The sequence below is a fragment of the Hemitrygon akajei genome, unplaced genomic scaffold (genome assembly GCF_048418815.1).
Source record: "Hemitrygon akajei unplaced genomic scaffold, sHemAka1.3 Scf000096, whole genome shotgun sequence".
Lineage (NCBI taxonomy): Eukaryota > Metazoa > Chordata > Chondrichthyes > Myliobatiformes > Dasyatidae > Hemitrygon > Hemitrygon akajei.
In genome coordinates this window covers 347,119-374,192 of record NW_027331982.1, presented here as the reverse complement: position 1 = coordinate 374,192, position 27,074 = coordinate 347,119, and the positions used below count along the sequence as shown (strand labels likewise).

The following is a 27,074-nucleotide window of genomic DNA, read 5'->3' as shown; positions in this document are numbered from 1 at the left end:
ATTTCTACACAGACACACAGACACAGACACACACACACACACACACACACACACACACACACACACACACACACACACACACACACACACACACACACACACACACACACACACACGATCATTGCTAACCTGTTTGATATATCTGCATTTATATTGCTGTATCGCGTAGTTACTAATAAATAGCATTAGTTTATAGCAATACCAGACCCCACGGTGTTTTCTATTTCTGCTGGTTCTTTGACCCGTCACGGGGTACGTAACAGTATCTACTCCAAATATAAAAGGTTAAAGGAAATAAACAGAAGTTAACAGTGTACTGCGTATATACAGCTCCCAAACTATCTGGCTTGGGAAACAATGCTTAAAGTCTTCAGATGGTAAAGTGAAAAAGTTCAGTAATCCACGGAATAAGTGAGTGAGAAGAGAGATTTGTAAATCCACACGAAAGTGTAGAGAGAAGGCAATTACGAAGAATTCCACTCACATTCCACGCTGGGTAAACGAAATAACAGTCGCCGAAGATCTTATCCGTCGATTAGTTCCGAAATCCACTTAGAAATATCACCAGGTGACAGTCACAGGAATATCGTCTTCAAGTGGTTACCACAGAACACCCCGATTCCACGTAAGGGCCAACAAAAGTGATACCACAGCATACTCCAGCAAATCCACACATATGGATGATACGAAGTGATAGTCACACATCCGTTGTGCACTGCGTGCCGATGATCAGATCAACCCAACCTTTTGGGCATGGAAGAGTTGCAGCCTATAGCAGTCACACGCTGAAGTTCCAACAGCTTGTCTCCCTCTCCCTCTCCCGCTCCCGCTCCCTCAGGCTGCGGCAGCTTGTGTCTGACGTCACAGTCCCGCCTCACTCAGGCACTTAAAGCGACATTCACAGTAAACGAACCTGCGGTCTCGTAACACAATGCACCTCTAAAGTCTGACAGCAGACTAGCGAGTGAATCTTCGATGGTGCAGAGTCAGAAACCGAAGATTTGCCAGCCTGAGTCAGGGGCTCCAGAGAGAGATGGGGTCCAGAGGAGGAGGACGAATAAGACCAGCAGGATGTGGTCAAAAGTGAAAGATTAGAAGCATTTGGAAACTGGTTGATCCAAAAAAAAGGTGGTTTCTTTCTGCAAAACACAGGTGGAAATAAACAGATCAGGCAGAAATTTTGGAGAGGAATAAATAGAAAACGTTTAGGCAGAACCCCTTCAGCATGCCTAGCCTGTGTACTCCGCTGCTTAGTTGCTCTCTGAATTGCAGAGTTCCTCCAGCGTTTTGTGTGTGTGCGTCTCTGTATTTCCAGCAACTGCAGAATCTCCTGTGTTTTAGCTCTGCATTTTACTTTGGCATTAGATACACGTTGATATTGAGTATATTTCTTATGGGAGCCGCTTTCTGCGTTAAAACAGCTGCAGATTTTTCTAAACACACGATTAAAAAAAATGAGGTATGGACATTGAACTGGTGCTTGCAGAAATGTTTAATGGCACCGTGATTACCCATAGGGCCATGCGTTATGAATTTCGCCGGCGCTGAAGCGCCGATGAAATGCGCAGGCGTCAGTCTGAGGACGTCCCTGAGTTTCACGCATGCGCGCAGTACACTGAAGGCCTTGAAAATGTCGGCTGCTGGTAAGAGCGTTTCTCTGTGTTTTTATCTTAAACACCGACTCCGGTCACCGTGGCCAGCAAACCCGGGACAGTCCTGCTCTCTTCCCTCTCTCTCAGCCCCACGATCCGTGCACGGGCCCCGGGGAGCTTCCGGCTGATGAGGGAATGGGAACCGATGGATCTCTCAGACAGAGCTGAGCTCCAGCTATCTAAATGCAAGGATTAGGAACTCGGAGAAAGGGAACAAAATCGGGTCTTTTACATCAGCAGTTGAGAAAATCGGCATTAGTACTCTTTTCCGTAGATGCTGCCTAGCCTGCTAAGCTCCTCCAGTATTTTGTGTGTGTTGCTTCCTCTACCTCCTCTTGCTCTGGACTTTTCTACCGGTGAGAACATGTTTTGACCCATTCTCTCTGGGTACGTAATGATATCAAACTCCTTTGCCCTGGACAACAAGCAGCTTTCACATCACAAATGTGCCAGACTCCAGTGAGACAGACTACTGCACTTCCCTTCATGTTCATTAGGATTTCATTCACTGAGTTCACCACCGTCAGTCATTGGGGGAGGGTTCAGAGGAAATATTTATGTAGAGTACAGAAACTGGGGATGCCTGTTTGCATTTTGGTGATGCAAGAGTTGCTGGAGAATTTGCAAGTGGGAAGAAGTGGAGTGATATTTGGAAATCTGACTTTTTAAAGTGTAATTTAGCAAGGAAACCACATATGGACAATGTGCAAAAGCTTTGGTGAGAAAATCCTCCATTTCCTGTTACAGGCCTGCTACATAGGTTGTGTGAGTGTGCAGATGAACTCGATCAAACCCAGAGGAGATCAAAGTTCCTATTGACAGTGATTTGCTAGCTGTGAAAATGAATACCTCTCTATATAAAATTCACTGTGCACATCTTGTCACTGGGTAAAAAATACACAGTACAAGATTTATCTTCACACTGGTTATGATAAATTAGAGGGGAGATTATTACAAATTAGAGAGGTATTGGAGGGAAGGAGGGGAGACCTCCAGTATCCCTGATGCCCTCACCTACAAGATGTGCATCCAGCTGCAGCTTGTAACCCTGCACTTCAATGAGCTGCTTGAAATGGGTGAATTCCAGATCATCCAGCAGTTGGAGGGGGTGATAGATATGACATGAAGAGAGGTGAGTTACTCCCAAGGTGCAGGACACATGAAACTGGGTGAGAATCAGGAAGGGGAATGAGGTTAAGTAGGCATCGCAGAGTACTCTTGTGGCCATCCCCCACAACAACAGGTGGACCACTTTAGAAGCTGTTGGGGGGAATTACCTGGCAGAGGAAAGTCAAAAGGCTGATAGGGGATTCGTTAGTTAGAGGAACAGAACAAGAGGGGACGAATATCCTAGTGGTAAGGCTTGCTAGTGGTTGTGAACAGGGGAGGGGGTGATGTGGTTAAAATAATTTGTAGGGGGAATGGGAGCCAGAATGACAGAACAGATAGTGGAAAGGGTGAATTGAATTGACTTTATTAGATACATACTTCATAAACATGAGGAGTAGAAATATTTACGTTACATCTCCATCTGAATGTGCAATGTGTAATTTATATAGATAGTTTGCACATAGGACAGTCAATATAACATTGAAATGCAATTGTATCAGCATGAATTAATCAGTCTGATGGCCTGGTAGAAGATGATGTCCTGGAGTCTGTTGCTCCTTTTGCTGTGGTACCCTTTCCTGGATGGTAGCAGCAGGAACAGTTTGTGGTTCTGGTGAATTGGGCCTATTTGTCCCCGATATTCTTTGGGCCCTTTTTACACACCTGTCTGTGTAAATGTACTGAATCGTGCAATGTATAATTTCCTTGTTTATATTTAGAGACATTTTTAGGTGTATAAAATGATGAGGGGTATTGAGCGTGTGGGTGGCCAGCGGTTTTTTCCCAGGGTTGAAATGGTTAACACGAAGGGGGCATAGTTTTAAGGTGCTTGGAAATAGATACTGAGGGATGTCAGGGGTAAGATTTTTACACAGAGAGTGGTGCGTGTGTGGAATGCACTGCCAGCTGTGGTGGTCCAGACAGATACAATGGGGTCTTTTAACAGCCTCTTAGATAGGTACATGGAGCTTAGAAAAACAGAGGGCTGTGTGCTAGGGAAATTCTAGGCTGTTACTAGAGTAGGTTACATGGTTGGCACAACATTTTAGTCTGAATGGCCTGGAATATGCTGTAGATTTCTATCTTCTATTTTGAACAGTGAAGTAACTTCTCCTCTTTAATCTGTACAGGGTCCACGATTTAAATGCCACTTTTCCACACTCCCATAGACCCTTTGTCCATCTCCTGAGTAAATAGAGATGGAAAAATATTTAAGATATCCACCATCTGCTTTCGCTCCACACGTGGATTGCCATTCCGGTCTTCCAGAGGACCAACTTTGTGCCTTGCAATCGTTTCACTCTTAAACTATCTCTAGAAATCCAAGGTTCCCTACAGTTTCTGTCTTTACCTTTTATTCTGACACACACATACCCACTTTGTACTTTCAAAATTTCGCTTTGAAGGCCTCCCATTTACCAAGCACACCTTTGCCATAAAGCAGCCTGTCCCAATCCACAGTTGCCAGATCCTAGTGTTGATTCCAGGTGTTGATCCATGCCCTGAACACATCCACCTTTCCTACGCTGCTCCTTGTATTGAAATATACAGGGCTCAGCATATTCACTGCACCATGTTCAACTTTTTCATTCCTGACTTTGTCTGAGGCCTGAACAACATCTGTCTCCACAATCCCTCCACTATCTATTCTGTTATTCAGGCTCCCATTCCCCCTGCAACTTTCGATTAACCCCTCTACCCCCACCTCCCACCATGCAGATCTATCACCCCTTTGGCTTTCCTCTCCCAGATCAATAAAAAGGAGGTGCATACCAGGTACAGGCAGATAGGAACAAATGGGGTACTTATGAGATACAGGAAATTCAAGTGAACACTGATGAAAGAAGGCATGAGGTTGCCCCAGCAGACAAGGTGAAGGAGAATCCTCAGGGATTCTGCAGATATGTTAAGAGCAAAAAGATTACATGGGAAAAAATTAATCCTCTGCAAGATCAGAATGGTAATCCATATGAGGAGACAAAATAGATGGGGAGATTATTTTTATTATTATTATTATTAAAGTCAAGTCAAGTCAACTTTTATTGTCATTTTGACCATAACTGCTGGTACAGTGCACAGTAAAAATGAGACAACGTTTTTCAGAACCATGGTTTACATGACACAGAACAAAAAACTAGACTGAACTACGTAATATAAAAAACACAGAGAAAGCTACACTAGACTACAGACTTACACTGGACTGCACAAAGTGCACAAAACAGTACTGGCATTACAATAAGTAATAAACAGGACAGTAGGGCAAGGTGTCAGTCCAGGCTCTGGGTATTGAGGAGTCGGATAGCTTGGGGGAAGAAACAGTTACATTGTCTGGTCATGAGAGCCCGAATGCTTCGGAGCCTTTTCCCAGATGGCAGGAGGGAGAAGAGATTTTATGACGGGTGCATGGGGTCCTTCATAATGCTGTTTCCTTTTCGGATGCAGCGTGTAGAGTAAATGTCCGTGATGGCGGGAAGAGAGACCCCGATGATCTTCTCAGCTGACCTCACTATCCGCTGCAGGGTCTTGCGATCCGAGATGGTGCAATTTCCGAACCAGGCAGTGATGCAGCTGCTCCGGATGCTCTCAATACAACCCCTGTAGAATGTGAGATGACAGAGGTGGAGGTGTTGGCTGTCTTAAGGCAAATTAGCGTGGATAAATCCCCAGGGCCTGACAGGGCTTGGACCCTGCGGAGGACAGGTGCAGAAATTTTCGGGGCCCAAGCACAGATATTGATATCACCCTTAGTGACAGGTGACGGACTGGAGGACAGCCAGTGTTGTTCCGCTGTGTAAGAAAGGCTCAAAAAATAAACTAGGAAATTATATGTTGGTGAGCTTGACATCAGTAGTGGGAAAGTTATTGGAACGTATGAGCAGGAACCGGATATATAAGGATTTGGATCGATGTGGACTGATTAAGTATAAACAGCATGGCTTTGTGCATGGTAGGTCATGTCTAACCAATCTTATAGAGTCTCTCGAGGAAGTTATCAGGAAAGTTGATGAAGGCAAGGCAGCAGGTGTTGTCTACATGGACGTTATCAAGGCAGTTGACAAAGTCTCATATGGGAGTTTGGTTAAGTCATTCAGCATTCAAGATTAGACAGTAAATCAGATGAGACACTGTCTTTGGGAGAAACCAGAGTGTGGTAGCAGATGGTTGCCTCTCTGACTGGAGGCCTGTGTCTAGTGGTTGCCACAGGGATCAGTGCTGGATCTGTTGTTGTTTGTCATCTATATCAGTAATCTGGATGATAGTGTGGTTAACTGGATCAGCAAATTTTTGGATGACACCAAAATTGGGGTGTAATGAACAGCGAGGAGGACTGTCATGCCTTGCAGTGCGATCTGGATCAGCTGGAAAAATGGGTTAAGAAATGCAAAATGGAATTTAATGGAGACAAGTGTGGGGTGTTGCATTTTGGTAGGAACTAGGTCTTAAACAGTGACTGGTCGGGCACTGAGGAGTGCTGTAGAAGAAAGGAATCTGGGAATACAGGTCAATAATTCACTGAAAGTGGTGTCACAGTTCGATAGGGACAGAAAGAAAGATTTTGACATATTGGCCTTCATGAACCAACGTATCATTCCAGATACCAGCACTGTGCCCAGTTAGAAGGTGATTTCTCTCTCCAACTTGTGTTGAAGTTCACTGTGACAGTGTGATGTCAGTTCACAGCTTGACAACTCAGTGATCTCATCTGAAATGGTGTCCTACACCCACTGATGGATTTTTAAATCTTTTTACAGGTTGAAAACGACAAGGAATTTGTCTATGGGAATTCAAACACACCACACCAGTTGTGCTGTCTCTGTCTAGATATTTAAGGAGCAAGGGATTCAATCAACCATCCTTCCTGCTCGGACTGTGGGGAGGGATTCACTCGGTCATCTGACCAACTGGCACGTCCGTCATTTTACACAGGGGAGAGGCCGTTCACCTGCTCAGACAGTGGGAATGGATTCACTCGGTCATCTCAACTGAAGGTACATCAGCAAGATCACACTGGGCAAGGCCATTCACCTGTTCTGTGTGTGAGAAGGGATTCAGTCGGTCATCCCACCTGTGGACACACCAGTCAGATCACTCTGGCAGGTCATCTGCTGAATTTGTGGAGAAGGATTCACTCGGTCATCTGACCTAATGGCTCACCAGCGAGTTCACACCGGGGAGCGGCCGTTCACCTGCTCAGACTGTGGGAAGGGATTCACTCAGTCATCCCAACTGAAGGTACATCAGCGAGTTCACACTGGGGAGAGGCCGTTCACGTGCTCAGACTGTGGGAAGGGATTCATGTTGTCATCTCACCTAATGAGACACCAGTCAGTTCACACCGGGGAGCGACTGTTCACCTGCTCAGAATGTGGGAAAGGGTTCACTCAGTCATCCGAACTACTGGCACACCAGTCTGTTCACACTGGGGAGAGGCCGTTTACCTGCGGTGAATGTGGGAAGGGATTCACTCGGTCATCTCACCTACTGGCACACCAGCGAGTTCACACCGGGGAGAAGCCATTCACCTGCTCAGACTGTGGGAAGGGATTCTCTTGGTCATCTGATCTTCAAAAACACCAGCGAGTTCACAGTGGGGAGAGGCTGTTCACCTGCTCAGTCTGTGGGAAGGGATTCACTCAGTTATCCAACCTACAGAGTCACCAACGAGTTCACACTGGGGAGAAGCCGTTCATCTGCTCAGACTGTGGGAAGGGTTTCAGTCAGTCAGCCACACTACAAAGACACCAGAGAGTTCACACTGGGGAGAGGCCGTTCACCTGCTCAATCTGTGGGAAGGGATTCACTCAGTCATCTGATATGCTGGCACACCAGCGATTTCACACTGGGGAAAGGCCGTTCACTTGCTCAAACTGTGGGAAGAGATTCAGTCAGTCATCCACCCTACAGAGACACCAGTCAGTTCACACTGGGGAGAGGCCATTCACCTGCTCAGTCTGTGGAAAGGGATTCACACGGTCATCCACCCTATTGGCACACCAGTCACTTCACACTGGGGAGAGGCCGTTCACCTGCAGTGAATGTGGGAAAGGATTCACTCAGTCATCCAAACTACTGGCACATCAGTCAGTTCACACTGGGGAGAGGCCGTTCACCTGCGGTGAATGTGGGAAGGGATTCACACAGTTATCTCATCTACAGAGACACCAGCGAGTTCACACTGGGTAGAGGCCATTCACTTGCTCAGACTTTGAGAAGAGATTCTCTCAGCGATCTCCACCAAATGTCTGTCATTGAGTTCACACGGGGAGTGACTGTTCACCTGCTGTGAATGTGGGGAAGGATTCACTCAGTAATCAAACCTTCTGACACACTACGGGGTTCACACTGGGGAGGAAGTTTCAATGAGCTGCATGCTGGATATTTGTCAATCCCCATTGCTGAATGCAATTTCTAGAGTGACTGTCGGTGCTGAACTCTGCAATTATTGCTGCTGCTCACCACACCCAGTTCTGCACCCTGGTCACTGGGCATGGGAGGAGTTTCTTCTGCTGCACATTCACCTTTAATGGGACTGGAGTTTAATATTCTGCATCTGAGACAAATAAATCAGTTCTATTTTAAACTCTGTCTCCAGTACTTAGTGAATTTATAATACGCCTAGTGCACAGTAGAGAGTCAACTCAGGCCAGCTGGACCCGGCCAGTGATTCTGTTCCAAGACAGTCCTTTTAAATCCTCCCCTGTTGTTCCCCTCTCACTGTCCCTGTGGTGATGGGTTCCAAACAGTCACCACTCTGTGGGTGAAGAGGTTTCCATTGAATTCTCTGCAGACTGAAGAAGTTGAGCTGACTGCAGTTCTGTCTGAGATGTTCTTCACCATTCAAATCTCTGGGCTGAGGAAGAATGACTTTGGTAGTTAACCTCCTCAATCATGACTCATTTCCACATTATGGGTCATTTTCCCTGCTTCTAAAGGGTTGTTGAAAACACCACTGTTCTCTAAAGACTGAAAACAGAATGGGAAACCATTTGTTGGATGTTCAACAAAGCAGGGTCAGAAACCAGAGGCGGGTCCGCACAGAGCAGAGTTTGGGGCTCTGGACGATGGTCGGGGTAAGAAAGTACGATGAGGAGAAGGAAATCAGTAGCGGGGCGTGGCAACGAATGGCAGAGTAGCAACATTTGGAAGCTGATTGATGGAGAAAATCTTTTGTTTGTCTGACTGATGACACAACAATACCTGTGGTGAGGTGCACCACTGGTCGAGGAACGTGTGTGTTGGGAATGGTTTTATCTATTGAGGGAGTTGTTCCTGCTTGTTTATCCTGTAATATTATTAATGGCCTTCTAGGTTCCTCCAGCATTTTGTGTATGTGTTGCTTGGACTTCCAGCATCCACAGATTCTCTCCTGTTTTTGATAAGAGCAAAAGCTGGGTCATATAATATAGCAAGAAAACAGTGGGAAGTGAGAGGATTGGAAAGTATTTACATAACCAACAGGAGACAACTAAAAAAAAAACACTGGAGAGAAAAGATGAAAAATTAAGGTAAGTGAGCCAATAATATCAAGTATCAAAAGTTGTTCACATACATAAAGAGTAAAGGAGAGGCAAGAGTTGATACTGTACCGCTGGAAGATGATGCTGACGAGTTAGTAACAGAGCAAAGAAATCGCGGCCGAATGTAATAAGTATTTTGTGTCAATCTTCACTGTGTCAGACACTCGCAGTATAAGACTATCAGACATAGGAGCAGAATTAGGCCATTCAGCCCCATCAAGTCTGCTCCGCCGTTCTATCATGGCTGATCCTGGTTCTCACTCACCTGCCTCCTCGGCATATCCTGTAGTGCCCTGACTGATCAGCAAACTATTAGCTTCTGCCCAAAATATACCCACAGACTTGTCCCCCACCGCCGTCTGTGTCAGAGAATTCCACAGATTCACCGTTCTCTGACTAAATAAAATCCTCCTTAACTACTCTGCAAGGTCACTCCTCAGTTTGGAGGCTGTGCCCTCCGTTATGGCTACCCCGACCATACGAAAAGTCCTCTCCTCATCCACACTATCCAGACCTTTCCACATTCGGTGGGATTCAGTGAGATTTTACACCCTACCCCCACATTTATTAAACACAGGTCAGTGCAGGAGTACAGGCCCAAGGCTGGAAAACGCTTCTCATATCTTAACCCCTTTATTACCGGAATCATCTTCTTGAACACCCTCTGGACTCTCTCCAACGACAACACACCTTTTCTGAGATATGCATCCCAAATACTCTCAGTGCGGCCTAAGTAGTGTCTTATAAAATATTAGCATCATCTCCTTGCTCATAGATTCTACTTCACTTTAAATAAATGCCAGCATTGCATTTGCCTTCTTTACACAGGCTCAACCTGTAAATTAACCTTCTGGGAGTCTTGCCCGAGGATTCATATTTCCTTCAGTACTTCTGTTGTATGAACCTTTTCCCCAATCAGATAATAGTTCACTATTGATCCTTTTGCCAAAATGCATTATCGTACATTTCCCAGTATTGTATTCCATCTGCCACTTTTTTGCCCGTTCTTGAAATTTTTCCATGTCCTGCTGCAATCGGATTACTTCCTCAGCACTACCAACACCTCCACCAATCTTTGTATCATCCGCAAACCTTGCCACAAAGCCATCAGTTCCATTATCCAACTCATTGACAAACTATTTGAAAAGTAGCAGTCCGAATACTGACCCCTGTAGACCACTAGTCACTGCTAGCCAACCAAAGAAGGCCCCTTTTATTCCCACTCGCTGCCTCTTGGCTGTTAGCCATTCCTCTGTCCATGCTAGTATTTCCTCTGACTTTTATCCTGTCAAGCAGTCTCATGTGTGACACCTTATCAGATGCTTTCTGAAAATCCAAGTAAATGATATCCACTGCCTCTCATTTGTCCATCCTCCTTATGACTTCCTCAAAGATCTGTAACAGACTTGTCAGGCAAGGTTTCCCTGTACAGAAGCTATGCTGGCTTTGACTTATTATATCACTAGTCTCCTAGTACCCCAAAACCTCAACTGTTATATTAGACTCAAATGCTTTCCCAGCCACTGAGGTTAGGCTAACTGGACTATAATTTGCTTTTTTTTTCAGTTGCCTGTTGCTGGATTTTAAAAGAAACCCAATTATCTAACTTCCCACTCACTTTTGCTACATTATATGCACTTTCCTTGGCTTTTATACAGTCCTTAACTTCCTTTGTCAGCCGTGGTAGTCTAGCCCTGCTGTTTGAGAACTACTTCTGCCGGACATATCTATTCTGTACGTTATGAACTATTCTCAGAGACGTCAGCCACCTGGGGAATCACCTCTCTCATGCCTCTGTAATACACTTTATTCCATTGCCATACTCCGCATGTGACCTATGCTTCTCCCTCACAAGTTGCAGTGGGAATTCAATCAAATTAAGATCACTGCCTTCTAATGGTTCCTTTACATTATCCTCCCTAATAAGATCTGGGTTATTAAAAAACACAAAACTAAGATAGCAGTTCCCTGCATATTCTCAACCATCAGCTGCTTTAAAAAGCCATTTTGTACACATTCCATCTCTTGCGATCGGACACAAATCTGACTTTCCCCATTCTCCTGCAGATTGAAGTCACCCACTACAATTGTGTCATTAAATTTATTGCATAAATGCCAAACATTCAGCAGTATCTGGGACAGAAGTGAGGATACATGCTTTTACCAAGGAGAGAAGGTGTTTTTGAAGCTGAAAGGCCTGAAGGTAGATAAGACTCCTGGACCAGAAGGTGTACACCCCAGGGTTCAGAAAGAGGTAGCTGAAGAGATTGTGAAGGCATTAGAGTCAAAGAACACTACAACACAGGCAAACCCCTTTCAGCCAAACTAGTCCGTGCCAAAACATTAATCTACCGAGTTCCAACAACTTCCACCTGGACCATAGACCTCCATATCCTTCTCATCCAGTGACCTAAGCAAATTTCTCTTAAAGATTACAATCGTCCCTGCCACTTGCTCTGGCAGCTCGGTGCACACTCTCCCCGCCTCTGAATGAAGAAGTTCCCCCTTAGTTTTCTCTTCAAGTGATGAGTAATGATCTATCAGAAATCACTAGATGTTGGAATGGTTCTGGCGGACTAGAAACTTGCCAATGTCACTCCACTCTTTAAGAAGAGAAGGAGGCAGAAGAAAAAAAACAATGGACAACAAAGGTTTTGCTTCCTGAAAACCTTTAGGTGTATCTTATGAATTTTGGGCTACTGATCATGAAAATCACCATGGAATTTCCCTATCACGCGCCATTTTTTGAAATCACTTATGTTTATTATTTCAATTCATAATTCAGGTCAATTAAAATGTTGCCAGGAATGTAAGCTGGAAAGTTTCCTATCTTGTTCAGGCATGCTTGGGCATACTTAGCCGGCGCGGCTGCTGCAAGGCAGGACAGGTTTCAGTAATAATTATTGGGTTCAGGACTGTAAGGATGGAATTTGCTATTACCAGGCAGAGGAAAAAAAATCTATGAAAGATTTTTCCCAAAATAACTGATGCCAAGGTTAAGGAAAGCATTGTTATTGGTCTACAAATCAAACAGGTCATCAATGACAGGCAATTTGAAGAATTTCTAGTGGGACTGGAGAAAACGACATGGAAGGCATTCAAGGAAGTTGTTGAAATTTTTCTCGGCATCAACAGAGCACCAAGCTTCATGCAGCTGGTTGAAACCATGCTTCAAGCATATAAAACCATGAAATGCAATATGTCACTAAAGATTCATTTTCTGCATTCACATTTGGACTTCCTCCCTGCAAATCTTGGTGCTGTTAGTGACGAGCATGGTGAAAGGTTTCACCAGGACACTGCGGTCATGGAGAAAAGATACCAGGGCAACTGAATCCAGCAATGCTGCAAATTAGTGTTGGGCACTTAAGCGAGAAGCCTCAGACACTGAGTATGAATGAAAATCATTAACAAAATATTTTTTACTTGGTTGCACTATTGCAAAGCAGCAGCACCATTATGCAATTAAAGACAATATGTTCAATAAAAGTTAATTTGTCGTTTTTCCAAATTCCTGCCTGATACAGGTAGTCTTAAATTATATTCGTGTTAATCTTCAAGCAGTTTATCATAAACAAAAAAATTCTGAGGAAGCAACACTTTTGAAAAAACAAAATTGTTGTCCAGTGAAATTATAGGACAGTTAGTCTGATCTCAGTGGTCAGGAATATGTTCGGGTGTATTAAGGGTGAGTTTTTTGGGTACTGTAATTGTGGAGGCATGATGAAGTAGGACAAAGTCAGCAGAATTCCTTTGCAGGGAATCGTGTGTGACAAATCACTTGCAATAATTTGAGGAAATAACAGGCAAGATAGATAAAGCAGAGGCAGTGGATGTTGTTTGCTTGGATTTTCAGATGAGCTTCAACAAGGTACCCCATGCAAGGCCGATTGAGAAAGTAAGGAGGCAACGGATCCAAGAGGACATTGCTTTGTGGGTCCAGAACTGGCTTGACACCGAGGACAAAGAATAGTTGTAGTCGGGTCATATTCTGCATGGAGGTCGGTGACTAGTGGTCTATTACTGGTGGACTAGTGGATGACTTCCATCCACTCCATAAAGTACTGGTTAGGCACAGAAGTGCATTCAGCCAGAGACTCATTCCACCGAGATGCAACACTGAGCGTCAAAGGAAGTCATTCCTGCCTGTGGCCATCGAACTTTACAACTCCTCCCTCGGAGTGTTATTCCACTTGGAATAATTTATTTATTATTATTTAATTATGGTTTTATATTGCTATATTTCTACACTATTATTGGTTGGTGTGACTGTAACAAAACCCAATTTCCCTCGGGATCAATAAAGGATATCTGTCTGTATGTCTGGTGTGCCTCAGGGAACTGTTCTGGGACCTCTACTCCTCGTGATTTTTATAAATGACCTGGATAAGGAAGTGGAGGGATGGGATAGTAAGTTTGCTGATGACACAAAGTTTGGGGGGGTGTTGTTGATAGTGTGGAGGGCTGTCAGGGGTTACAGCAGGACATTGATAAGATGCAAAACTGGACTGAGAAGTGACAAATGGAGTTCAACACTGATAAGTGTGAGGTCATTCATTTTGTTAGGTCAAATATGATGGCAGAATATAGTATTAATGGTAAAACTCTTGGCAGTGTAGAGGATCCGCGGGATCTTGGGGTCCGAGTCCGTAGGACTCTCAAAGCTGTTACGCAGGTTGACTGTGTAGTTAAAAAGGCATAAGGTGCATTGGCTTTCATCAACCGTGCGATTGAGTTTAAGAGCCAAGAGGTAATGTTGCAGCTATATAGGACCCTGTTCAGAGTCCACTTGGAGTACTGTGCTCATTTCTGGTCGCCTCAATACAGGAAAGATGTGGAAACCATTGAAAGGGTGCAGAGGAGATTTACAAGAATGTTGCCTGGATTGGGGAGTGTGCATTATGAGAATAGGTTGAGTGAATTCGGCCTTTTCTCTTTGGAGCGATGGAGGACGAGAGGTGACCAGATAGAGGTGTATAAGGTGATGAGAGGAATTGATCGTGTGGATAGTCAGAGGCTTTTCCCAGGGCTGAAATGACTAACATCAGAGGGAAAGTGTTTATTACACAGAGAGTGGTGAGTGTGTGGAATGGGCTGCCGGGGGCGGTGTTGGAGGCTGAACCGATAGGGTGTTTTAAGAGACTCCTGGACAGGTAGATGGACCTTAGAAAACTAGAGGGCTATGGGTAACACTAGGTAATTTCTAAGTTAAGGACATGTTCGGCACAGAATTGTGGGCTGAAGTGCCTGAATTGTGCTGTACGGTTTCTATGAAGATGCATTTTGTGTCAATAACTGATTTGGAAATGTTGGATTTGGTCTCTTAGCCAAATAGTGGACACAGTTTGGGAACAACTGGGTTCCAAGTATTGGTCCCTACAACACCCACTGGGACATCTTACAGGCCCAGGAAGGGTCTTTAAACAGACCGACTACCAGAACAGACGAAGACCACTCGGCCCCTCCAAACCGTCCTGTCATTCAATAAGTCCTTGGACTGGTCCATTCGCCCCCCACTTTGCTCGGACCATTGGCCCCACTTGTAGATCAATAGACTGCCGGTTTGACCCCCAATGTGGTGAATCCCTCTGCTCGCCACCACTCCAACTTTCCAATAAAATGCACCCCCTTCCTTCCCCTGCTGGGTTCATTTCCTCCGTCCCCGGGGATTCGGCCAGTGTTCTCCTCCTACCTCTCAGCGATACATCAGACTCCGGCCGCAGGGGACGCTTCAGAAGCGGGAAGAAATGAAAAGAAATCAAAAAGCGGGACATTTACTTTGAGGTTTATCCCGCCGAGGAAGCGGGGGAGACGATCTCTCGGCTGTTTCGCCTGTACTATTGGGTGTAATGAGTAATTGACATCGCTTCGCACCAATGGAAATAACGCAGCACCTGAATCCTCTGTTTCTCTGGGGGCCTTAATTATAACCGTTGCTCTACAGATCCCACTGAATAAAGTTGAAATTTCAAAGTTTAAGTCTGAAAAGGGAGAGATTAATGGCGGACAGAAATCGACTGTGTCTTACATGTCCATGAGCGAGAGGCGGAGTCCTGTGTTAAATGTTTAACCATCACGGCGACTGAAGGCAGCTGCAGGTTCATGAGGGACTGTTACTGTCAGATTCTGCAGTTCTTGCGGCTGCTCATCGCACCCAGGACTGAACCCTGGTCACTGAGCATTGGAGGAGTCTGTTCTGCTGATGTTAGCCTTAAACTAGACTGGTGTTTAATATTGTGGATCTGTGAAAGATAAATCAGTTCTGTATCAAGTCCCGTGTCTCAGGTACTTACTGTCTCTACCACACTCACGATGCAAACTAGGGAGGCCACTCGGCCCATCTGGCCCCTGCCCATATTTCTGTTCCATATCAGTATATCAAAATCTACCCGTGCCGTTCCCCTCTCACTCTCCCTGAGATGACAGGTTGCCAACCATGTAACCTACTCTAGAAAATGCTTAGAATTACCCGACTGCATAGCCACCTATTTTCCTAAGCTCCATGTACCTATCTAAGAGTCTCTTAAAAGACTCTATTGTATCCGCCTCTACCACCGTCGCGGGCAGTGTGTTCCACACACACACCACTCTTTGCTTAAAAAAGTTAGCTCTGACATCTCCTCTGTACCTACTTCCAAGCAGCTTAAACCTATTCCCCCTCGTGTTAGCTGTTTCTGCCCTCGGAAAAGCCTCTGACTATCCACACGACCAATGCCTCTCATCATCTTATACACCTGCATGAATTCCCTGCATGATTTTCTCCGGGCTGAATAAGACGATGAGCTCACTGTGGTTGTGACGTTCTTCAGGGCTCCGGACGAAGTTGGTTAAACTCCTTCTTCCCCGCTCATTTCAACGTTTTGAGTCATTTTCACCTATTTCAAAGGACTGTGCCTCAGACAGCTGGGTTGTTGCAATTGTTACATACCAGCAGCAACAGATCACTAATGGTTTCGATGTTAAAACCACTCTCTTCATTAGTACCTGCTCCAGATATAAAAGATTAAACGAAATAAACTGAAGTTAACAGTGTTATGCGTATATATAGCTCCCAAACTATCAAGCTCGGGAAACAATGCTTAAAGTCTTCAGATGTAAAGTGGAAAAGTTCAGTAATCCACGGAATAAGTGAGTGAGAGGAGAGATTTGTAAATCCACACGAACATGTAGAGAGAAGGCAATTACGAAGAATTCCACACACATTCCGCGCTGGGTAAACGAAATAACAGTCGCTGAATATCTTATCCATCGATTAGTTCCAAAATCCACTTAGAAATATCACCAGGTGACAGTGACAGGAATATCGTCTTCAAGTGGTTACCACAGAACACCCCGATTCCAGGTAAGGGCCAACAAAAGTGATACCACAGGATACTCCAGCAAATCCACACATATGGATTATACGAAGTGACACTCAAACATTGCGTGCTGATAATCAACCCAATCTTTTGTGCATGGAAGAGCTTCAACAGTTTGTCCCTCTCTCTCTCTCTCTTTCTCAGTCCGAAGCAGTCTGAGTCTCAGTCCCGCCTCATTCAGGCACATCAAGCGACACCCACAGTAAGCAAACCTGCGGTCTCGTAACACAATGCGCCTCTAAAGTCTGACAGCAGACTAGCGAGTGAATCTTCGATGGAGCAGAGTCAGAAACCGAAGAGTTGCCAGCCTGAGTCAGCGCTTTGGGGCTGCAAAGAGAGATGGGGTCTAGAGTTTACGCGGAGGAGGAGGAGGAGTAGGAGGAATCAGACCAGCAGGATATGGCTACAAAAAAAAGATCAGAAACATTTGGAAACTGGTTGACCGGAAAAAAAGGGGTTAATTTCTGCAAAACACTAGTGGAAATCAACAGATGAGGCAGAAAATGTGAAGAGGAATAAATAGACAAGGTTTAGGCCGAGCCCCTTCTGCATGTCTAGACGGTGTACTCCTCTGCTTAGTTGCTGCCTGAACTGCAGAGTTCCTCCAGCATCTTGTGTGTGTGCATCTCTGTATTTCCAACAACTGCAGAATCTCCCGTGTTTTATAACTGCATTTTACTTTGGCATTAGATACATGTTGATATTGAGTATGGTGTTTATGGGAGCCGCTTTCTGCGTTAAAACAGCTGCTGATTTTTCTATGCACAGGAAAAAAAAAATGAGGTATGGACAATGAACCGGTGCTTGCAACAAATGTTTAATGGCACCCTAATTACCCATAATGCGGTGCGTTAAAAATTTCGCCGGCCCGAAAGCACCGATGAAATGCGCAGGCGTCAGGCTGATGATGTCCCCCGAGTATCACGCATGCGCGCTGTACCCTGAAGGCCTTGAAAATGTCGCGTGCAGGTAAGATCGATTCTCTCCGTTTTTATATTAAACACCGACTTCGGGACGATTCCTGTGAAATCTGAACACCGTGGCCAACAATCACGGGACAGTCCTGCTCTCTTCCCTCTCTCTCAGCCCCACGATCCGTACACGGGCGCTGGGAAGCTTCCGGCTGCTGAGGGAATGGGAACCGATGGATCTCTCAGACAGAGCTGAGCTCCAGCTATCTAAATGCAAGGATTAGGAACTCAGAGGAAGGGAACAAAATCTTTTGCATCAGCAGTAGAGAAAATTACCTTTGTTCTGCCTCCAATCACAAAGAGGAAATCAGCAGATGCTGGAAATCCAAGCAACACACACAAAATGCCGGCGGAACTCAGCATTAGTACTCTTTTCCATAGATGCTGCCCGGCCTGCTGAGTTCATCCAGCATTTTGTGTGTGTGTTGCTTGTTCTGCCTCCTCTTGTTCTGGACTAGAAAAGGTCCATGTTTTGACCCATTCTGTCAGGGTACATGATAATATCAAAAACCTTTGCCCTGGGCAACAAGTAGCTTTCACATCACAAATGTGCCAGACTCCAATGAGACAGACTACTGCCCTTCCTTTCATATTCATTGGCATTACCATCACTGAGTTCATCACCGTCCGTCATCTGGAGAGGGTTCAGGGGAAATATTTATGTACAATACAGAAACTGCTGTTACCTGTCTGTATTGTGGTGATGCAAAAGTTGCTGGAGAATTTGCAAATGGGAAGAAGTGGAGTGAAATTTGGAAATCTGACTTTTTAAAGCGTCATTTAGCAATCAAGTCACATATGGACAGTGTGCAAAAGCTCTGGCAAGAAAATCATTCATAACCCACTATAGGCCTGCTACATAGGTTGTGTGAGAGTGCAGATGAACTCGATCGAACCCAGAGGAGATCAAAGTTTTTATCAACAGTGATTTGCTAGCTGTGAAAATGAATACCTCTCTATATAAAATTCACTGTGCACATGTTGTCACTGGGTAAAAAAAATACACGGTACATGATTTATGTGCACACTTGTCATTACAAATTCGAGGGGACATTGGTGGGAAGGTGGGGAGACCTCCAGTGTCCCTGATGTCCTCACCTACAAGATGTGCATCCAGCTGCAGCTTGTATCCCATCACTTTAAGGAGTTGGAACTGGAAATGGATGAATTCCGGATCATCCAGGAGTTGGAGGGGGTGATAGATATGACATGAAGAGAGGTGAGTTACTCCCAAGGTGCAGGACACAGGAAACTGGGTGAGAGTCAGGAAGGGGAATGAGGTTACATACCCATCGCAGAGCACTCTTGTGGCCATCCCACACAATAACAGGTGGAACACTTTAGAAAGTATTGGGGGGATTACCTGGCAGAGGGAAGTCAAAGGAGTGATAGGGGATTCATTAGTTAGGGGAACAGAACAGGAAGGGGACTAATATCCTCGTGGTAAGGCTGCGAGAGCAAGTGTGGTGGAGGGGGGTGCTGATGTGGTTAAAATGATTTGTAGGGGGAATGGGAGCCAGAATGACAGGACAGATAGTGGAGAGGGTGATTTGAATTGAATTGACTTTCTTACATACATATACATGAGGAGTAGAAGTCTTTACGTTACATCTCCATCTAAATGTGCAATGTGTAATTTATAGTAATTTATAATAAATAGTTTGTGCATAGAACAGTCAGTATAACATAAAGTATTAGCATGAATTAATCAGTCTGATGGCCTGGTAAAAGATGATGTCCTGGAGCTTGTTGGTCCTTTTGCTGTGGTACTGTTTACTGGATGGTAGCAGCAGGAACAGTTTGTGGTTGTGGTGAATTGGGTCCCCAATATCTTTTGGGCCCTTTTTCCACACCTGTCTCTGTAAATGTCCTGAATAGTGGGAAGTTCACATCTACAGATGCTCTGGGCTGTCCGCACCACTCTCTGCAGGTTCCTGAGATTAAGGGAAGTACAGTTCCCATACCAGGCAGTGATGCAGCCAGTCAGGATGCTCTCAATTGTGTCCCTGTAGAAAGTTCTCAGGATTTCGGGCCCCATTCCCAACTTCTTCAACTATTTGAGGTGAAAGAGGTGCTGCTGTGCTCTTTTCACAACACATCCGGTATGTACAGACCATGTGAGATGCTTGGTGATGTTTATGCCGAGGATCTTAAAGCTGTTCACCCTCTCAGCCCCAGATCCTTTGATGTCAACAGGGGTTAGAGTCTCCATTCCTCCTGCAGTCCACAATCAGCTCCTTTGTTTTTGTGACAATGAGGGAGAGTTTGTTTTCTTTACACCAGTCAAATATTGTTCAGACCTCAGATAGTGTCAGCAATCAAATGGTTGAGCATGGTGCGATGAAAGTGCTGAGCTGTGTATATCACAATGCAAGAAGCATCGTAGGAAAGCCCGATGAGCTCAGGACAGGGAATTATGATATTGTAGCCATTATTGGGACTTGTTTACACCCAACAGTCTGAGGGATTTAGAGGAACAAAGTTGTAGGTAGATTGTAGGCCATGTCAATAAACAAAGGTTGATTCAGTAAGTGATTTTAACTTTACATATATTGACTGGAACTCCCATAATGTAAAAGGACTAGATGGGGTAAAGTTTGTCAAATGTGCCCTTAATCAGTACGTAGATTTCCCAACATAGAAGTGAGCAATAAGCTGTTAGGAAATGATCCAGGGTGGTGACAGAAATTAGTGATCATAATGCCATGAGATTCAAAGTAAATATGGAAAAAGAGAGGTCTGGACCACGGGTTGAGATTCTAAATTGCAGAAAGGTCAATTTTGATGTTATCAAAAAGGATCTGACAAGTGTGGTTTGGGACAGGTTGTTTCCTGGCAAAGGAGTACCTGTAAGTGGGAAGCCTTCAGATGTGAATTTTTGAGGATGCAGAGTTTGTATGTGCCTGCCAAAATGAAAGTTGAAAGGTAACTGGTCCAGGGAACCTTGCTTTTGAAGAGAAATTGAAGCCTCGTATATTTTGTTCCTCTAAATGCCTCAGACTGTTGGGTGCTACCGAGACCCATTAATGACTACAAGTCATGATTCCACGCACTGAGCTCATCTGAATTTTTTTTTGTCTTCTTTTGGCTTCTCAAAGCTTCCGAATAGTTTTTGTTCTTTTGTTTGCCCTCTCTTTGACATTTATGTTGGCTTTGGCTTCTCATTTTAGCCACAGTTGTGTCCTCCTGTCTTTCTAATGCTTCCACTTCTGTGGAATCACTCAGCTCCCGAATTGCTCCAGAAACTCCAGCCACTGCTGCTCAATTGTCACTCCTACGCTTTCCCTTCCAAACAAGTTTGGCCAGCTTCTCTGCCATAGAAACACGGAGAAGTTCAGTAAAGAAACAGGCTCTTTGGCCCATCTAGTCAATGCCAAAAAAGCATTTAAACTTGCAGTGTGATCTGGACCACACTGGTTTGAGAAATGGAAAATGGTTTGAGAAATGGAAAATGGAATTTAATGCAGACAAGTGTGAGTTGTTGCACTTTGGTATGAACTTTATTCCTTGGAATGTAGGAGATTGACGGGAGATTTGATTGTGATAGAGGGGCATAGATAGTGTAAATGCAAGTTGGCTTTCTCCACTGAGATTGGGTGGAACTACAACCAGAGGCCATGGGTTAAGGGTGAAAGGTAAAATGTTAAGGGTAACATGAGGGGCAACTTCTTCACACAGACAGTCATCAGGGTGTGGAATGAGCAGCCAGCACAAGCGGTGCATGCAAGCTCGATTTCAACATTTTGTGTAGGTACCTGGATGGTAGGGGTATGGGAGTGGGCAGATTAAATAGTTCAGCACAGACTAGATGGCCCAAAGTGCCTGTTTCTGTGTTGTAATTTTCTATGACTGTGACAATAATACAAAAATTCACTCTAAGTCCTTTTAACAGCTGTGCGGACCAACCAATCATCTCAGCAGGAATTTTTTATATGGCGTTAAAACTGTGGCACTTTAAGTTAATAATACATAAAAGAAAATCCCAGATGCACATCAAGAAAGACTATTTGCGTGAGACTGTTTCAGTTACTGTGGGGCCAGGCACCCATGCAGTTCAGCAGGAGGGGGGAATAATACCAATGGAGAGATTCAAACTAAGGCTCAAATTGGAGATGGCAGAAATGCTCCTTTCTGATAGAGACAGGAAGAGCATCAGGGAATTGATGGTCATTCCAGAAACCAGCACTCTGCCCAGTCAGGAGATGATATCTCTTCTAACTTGTGTTGAACCTCACTGTATCAGTGTGATACCAGATCAAACCTTGTAATCTCATCTGAAATGTTGTCCTAAACCCATTGATGGATTTTGTAAATTTTTTTACAGGTTAAAAATGAGAAGGAATTTGTCTCCAGGAAGCACAAACACGGCACACCAGTTTTGTTGTCTCTGTCTAGATATTTAAGAAGTGGAACAAGGGATCCTATCGACCATCCTTCCTGCTCAGACTGTGGGGAAGGATTCACTCGGTCATTTGACCAACTGGCAACCCATCATTTTACACAGGAGAAAGGCCTTTCACCTGCTCAGACAGTGGGAAATAATTCACTCGGTCATCTCAACTGAAGGTACATCAGCAAGTTCACACTGGGCAAGGCCATTCACCTGTTCTGTGTGTGAGAAAGGATTCAGTTGGTCTTCCCACCTGTGGACACACCAGTCAGTTCACACCACACTGGGCAGAGGCTGATCATCTGTTGAATTTCTGGGAAAGGATTCACTCAGTCATCTGACCTAATGCATCACCAGCGAGTTCGCACAAAGGAGCAGCCGTTCATCTGCTTGGTCTGTGGGAAGAGATTCACTCAGTTATCCAGCCTACAGAGACATAAGCGAGTTCACACTGGGGAGAAGCCGTTCATCTGCTCAGAATGTGGGAAGGAATTTACTCAGTCATCCCAACTACACAGTCATCAGCGAGTTCACACTGGGGAGAAGCCATTCACCTGCTTAGTCTGTGGGAAGGGATTCACTGATCCATCCAACCTACAGGGTCATCAGCGAGTTCACACTGGGGAGAAGCCGTTCACCTGTTCAGAATGTGGGAAGAGATTTACTCAGTCATCCCAACTACAGTGTCATCAGCGAGTTCACACTGGGGAGAGGCCATTCACCTGCTCAGTCTGTGGGAAGAGATTCACTCATTCATCCACCCTACAGAGACACCAGCGAGTTCACACTGGGCAGAAGCCGTTCACCTGCTCAGTCTGTGGGAAGAGATTCTCTGAGTTATCCCAAGTACAGAGTCATCTGCGAGTTCACACTGGGGAGAGGCCATTCAGCTGCTCAGACTGTGGGAGCAGATTCGCTCAGTTATCCAGCCTACAGAGACATCAGCGAGTTCACACTGGGGAGAAGCCGTTCATCTGCTCAGAATGTGGGAAGGGATTCACTCAGTCATCCCAACTACAAAGTCATCAGCGAGTTCACACTGGGGAGAAGCCATTCACCTGCTCAGTCTGTGGGAAGGGATTCACTGATCCATCCAACCTACAGAGTCATCAGCGAGTTCACACTGGGGAGAAGCCGTTCACCTGTTCAGAATGTGGGAAGAGATTTACTCAGTCATCCCAGCTACAGAGACATCAGCGAGTTCACACTGGGGAGAGGCCATTCACCTGCTCAGTCTGTGGGAAGAGATTCACTCTGTCATGCAACCTACAGAGACATCAGCGAGTTCACACTGGGGAGAAGCTATTCACCTGCTCAGTCTGTGGGAAGGGATTCACTCACTCATCCAACCTTCAGAGTCATCAGCGAGTTCACACTGGGGAGAAGCCGTTCACCTGTTCAGAATGTGGGAAGAGATTTACTCAGTCATCCCAACTACAGAGTCATCAGCGAGTTCACACTGGGGAGAAGCCGTTCACCTGCTCAGTCTGTGGGAAGAGATTCACTCATTCATCCACCCTACAGAGACACCAGCGAGTTCATACTGGGGAGTAGCCGTTCATCTGCTCAGAATGTGGGAAGGGATTCACTCAGTCATCCCAACTCCAGAGTCATCAGCGAGTTCACACTGGGGAGAGGCCGTTCACCTGCTCAGTCTGTGGGAAGAGATTCACTCATTCATCCACCCTACAGAGACAACAGCGAGTTCACACTGGGGAGAAGCCATTCATCTGCTCAGAATGTGGGAAGGGATTCACTCAGTCATCCCAACTACAGAGTGATCAGCGAGTTCACACTGGGGAGAAGCTATTCACCTGCTCAGTCTGTGGGAAGCGATTCACTGATCCATCCAACCTACAGAGTCATCAGCGAATTCACACTGGGGAGAAGCCATTCACCTGCGCAGTCTGTGGGAAGAGATTCACTGATCCATCCAACCTGCAGAGTCATCAGCGAGTTCACACTGGGGAGAAGCCATTCACCTGCTCAGTCTGTGGGAAGGGATTCACTGATCCATCCAACCTACAGAGTCATCAGCGAGTTCACACTGGGGAGAAGCTATTCACCTGCTCAGTCTGTGGGGAGAGATTCACTCGGTCATCTGACCTACGGAGTCATCAACAAATTCACACTGGGAAGAAGCTGTTCACTTGCTCAGAATGTGGGAAGAGATACATTCGCTCTTCCACACTACAGAGACATCAGCAAGTTCACACTGGGGAGAAGCCGTTCACCTGCTGAGAATGTGGGTAAGGATTCACTCTGTCATCTCAACTACTGGCATACCAGTCATTTCACAATGGGGAGTGGCCGTTGTTATGAATCCCTAGGTTTTGTTTGCTGTGGACTGTTATTTCGAGAGAGAGGGAGAGATAGAGATTAAGAAGGTGAATCAGTCTGACTTGCAGCTTGTTTACATCGCTCGCAGTTTGTTTTGTTTTAACTGAGGACACAGACACTCAGAGTCAGACGTAGACGAAGGAGGAAAGATGGAAGGATCGAAACCAGGGAACTAGTGGCCAAGGGTCTCTGTTTGGAATTCTCCTATGCCCAGAAGGGTGGGTTAATTATCAATTCAGCATACATCAAATGTGTGGTTGTTACCTTGTTTGAGCTATAGGAGTGGATCTGATTTGGGGTATCCTGTGAAGACCACTGATGTGTCAACCCTTGCCTGGGTGTGGTGTGGTAATTCATCTGAAGACGATACCCCTTGTGACAAGTCACTTTGGGTGATAATTAGTATGTGAATTTGGAAAGATGACAGATAAAATCTACAGTGACTGTTCTCTTGTTTTACGACCATGGAACCTGTGGAATTCGACATAATTGCCTTCTCTTGACATTTACCCTGGATTACAAATCTCTCTCTCATCACCTATTCTGTGGTTGAACTGAACATTCATACTTTACCACCTCAAGACTCCAAGCCTTGTTTCCCCCGAGCTCAATAGTTTCGGAGTTTTATTTACACACATATATACACATAATACTGTTAACTTCTGTTTATCTTGTTTAAGTTACTATTGTTACGAAGGATGAACAGCTCTGATGGGCAGAAGGGTGCAGGGTTGCCCATGTCCCCCTCCCTTGGGAGAATTACAAACCGTTACTCTTGCCAGGCTGCTAATGAGAGAGAAAGAGATGGAACTAAAACATACTTGGACTGGAATATTTGCTTCAGATAAGGGAGAGATAACCCAGGGAGGAAGAGACTTGTTGTTCCACCATATTATGACTCCTGTAAAACTTATGGCTCCGGAGAGGGCTGTTTACTTGGTACTATTCTGTTCATTAAAATTCCTCAGTGGACAGCCGGAGTGGGCTGGTTTGATGGGCTAAGCCATTCAAAACTGATTGACACCTGAGACCCAGTGAGTAGGGATAAAAGAGAGGTCTGGGGAGACACCCCTCAGACGCACCAAGAGACACACTAGTGAGCGCTGCTTAAGTGTTGGAACCCACGAGAAAGTGTGGGGCATCGGAGACCGAATGAAGGATCGGTCAATTTTAACTCATAGTGTTTATAGCGAGGCCGGTGGGGCCTTGTGTGTGTGTCCACCCTTGCCTGGGTGACGAATCCACCATAGAAGAACGGTCTAGCTAAAGGACAGAGGGGTCATACCTGAATGGCCACAACAACGCATCGACTGATCAAGATTGTAAAGGAAGTTTTGACTGGCTGTCACTGTTTGCTCACTCTCTCTCTCTCCAACAATTACAACACATCGACCAACAACTACCTCAGTACGTATGAACTGAACTGAACTTTATATTCACATATGACAATTCATTATCCCCGGACATCGATAGAGCTTGTTTATTATTGATTATTATTATACCCACACTTTTAGGTTTAGTATTGCTAACGTGTATTATCTGTATATTTGCATTGTTGATATTGATTTGTATATTTTACTAATAAACACTGTTTTGATAATAGTACCAGACTCCAACGGATACTTCTATCTTTGCTGGTAAGACACCCAGTTACGGGTACGTAACAAATTGGGGCCTCGTCTCGAGATTTGATACCAAATTGGGGGGCCAGTGAATCGGGCTTTAAGTCCATTATTTGTTCTGGTTGCGTGGGTAACCAGATGGGAAACCAGCAAAGATGGATATAGATGAATTTATAGAAAACTCGACTTTGAAGGCGCTAGAGAGTGCCAAAAAGACGGACTTGGTGAATATTGTGAAATGTTTAAATCTCCCAGAGGTGAAGTCGTCAATGAAAAAGTAGGAGATACAGAGGGCCATAGCCCTGTATTATATATCCGAGGGTGTGTTCACGCCAGGGGTATTGGAACTTATCCCTGTAAAGAAACCAGTTGTTGGGGTGGTTCAGTTAGAGTTGGAAAAATTAAGGTTGGATGCGGAACAGAAGAAAAGGGAGAATGAGCTCCAGCTAAAGGAGTTAGAGGCGCAAAGGGAGCGGGAAAGAGCTGCCTGGGAGGCACAAAGGGAGAAGGAAAAGGCTGAAAGGGAGATGGAGGGAAGGGAAAAGGAGAGAGATAGGCAGCATGCGCTGGACATGGAGAGGTTAAAGCAACAGGGAAAAGACCGAGGGGAAGGCTCAAGAGAGGAGATTAATATTAGTAGGGAGTTTAGGTTAGTACCTCCGTTCGAGGAGACAGATGTTGATAGTTACTTCTTGCATTTTGAAAAGGTGGCAGTGAATCAGAAGTGGCCCAGAGATCAGTGGGTGGCGTTGTTACAAAGTGCATTAAAAAGTAAGGTTCAACGGGCATATGCGGCATTGTCCATGGACGAGTCTGAGGATTATAAGCAAGTAAAGGAGGCTATCCTTCGGGCCTATGAGTTGGTACCTGAAGCGTATAGACAAAAGTTCAGAGATTTAAAGAAACTGTGGAATCAGACGTATGCAGAGTTTGCCTATGAAAAGGGTGTGCTCTTGGATCGCTGGTGTGCTGCAGAAAAGGTGGAGGAGGACTTCTCTCGTTTCAGAGAGTTAATTCTGATTGCGGAATTTAAAGGTTGTGTTTTGGATAATATCAGGATGTATCTGAACGAGAAGACGAATAAGTCTATATCAGAATTTGCCAGGTTCGCAG

At 45.1% G+C, this 27,074-nt stretch overlaps 1 protein-coding gene across 1 annotated transcript; it reads left to right on the top strand.

Annotated features, from left to right (window-relative positions):
* Positions 1–1,612: 1,612 nt before the first annotated feature.
* Positions 1,613–26,258, top strand: LOC140722999 (uncharacterized). The gene is given in 4 exon segments (XM_073037625.1): positions 1,613–1,643; positions 6,515–7,567; positions 18,512–18,520; positions 22,425–26,258. Coding segments are annotated over 3 exon segments (2,484 nt in total). The 5' UTR covers positions 1,613–1,643; positions 6,515–6,908; the 3' UTR covers positions 24,241–26,258.
* The last annotated feature ends 816 nt before the right edge of the window (positions 26,259–27,074 follow it).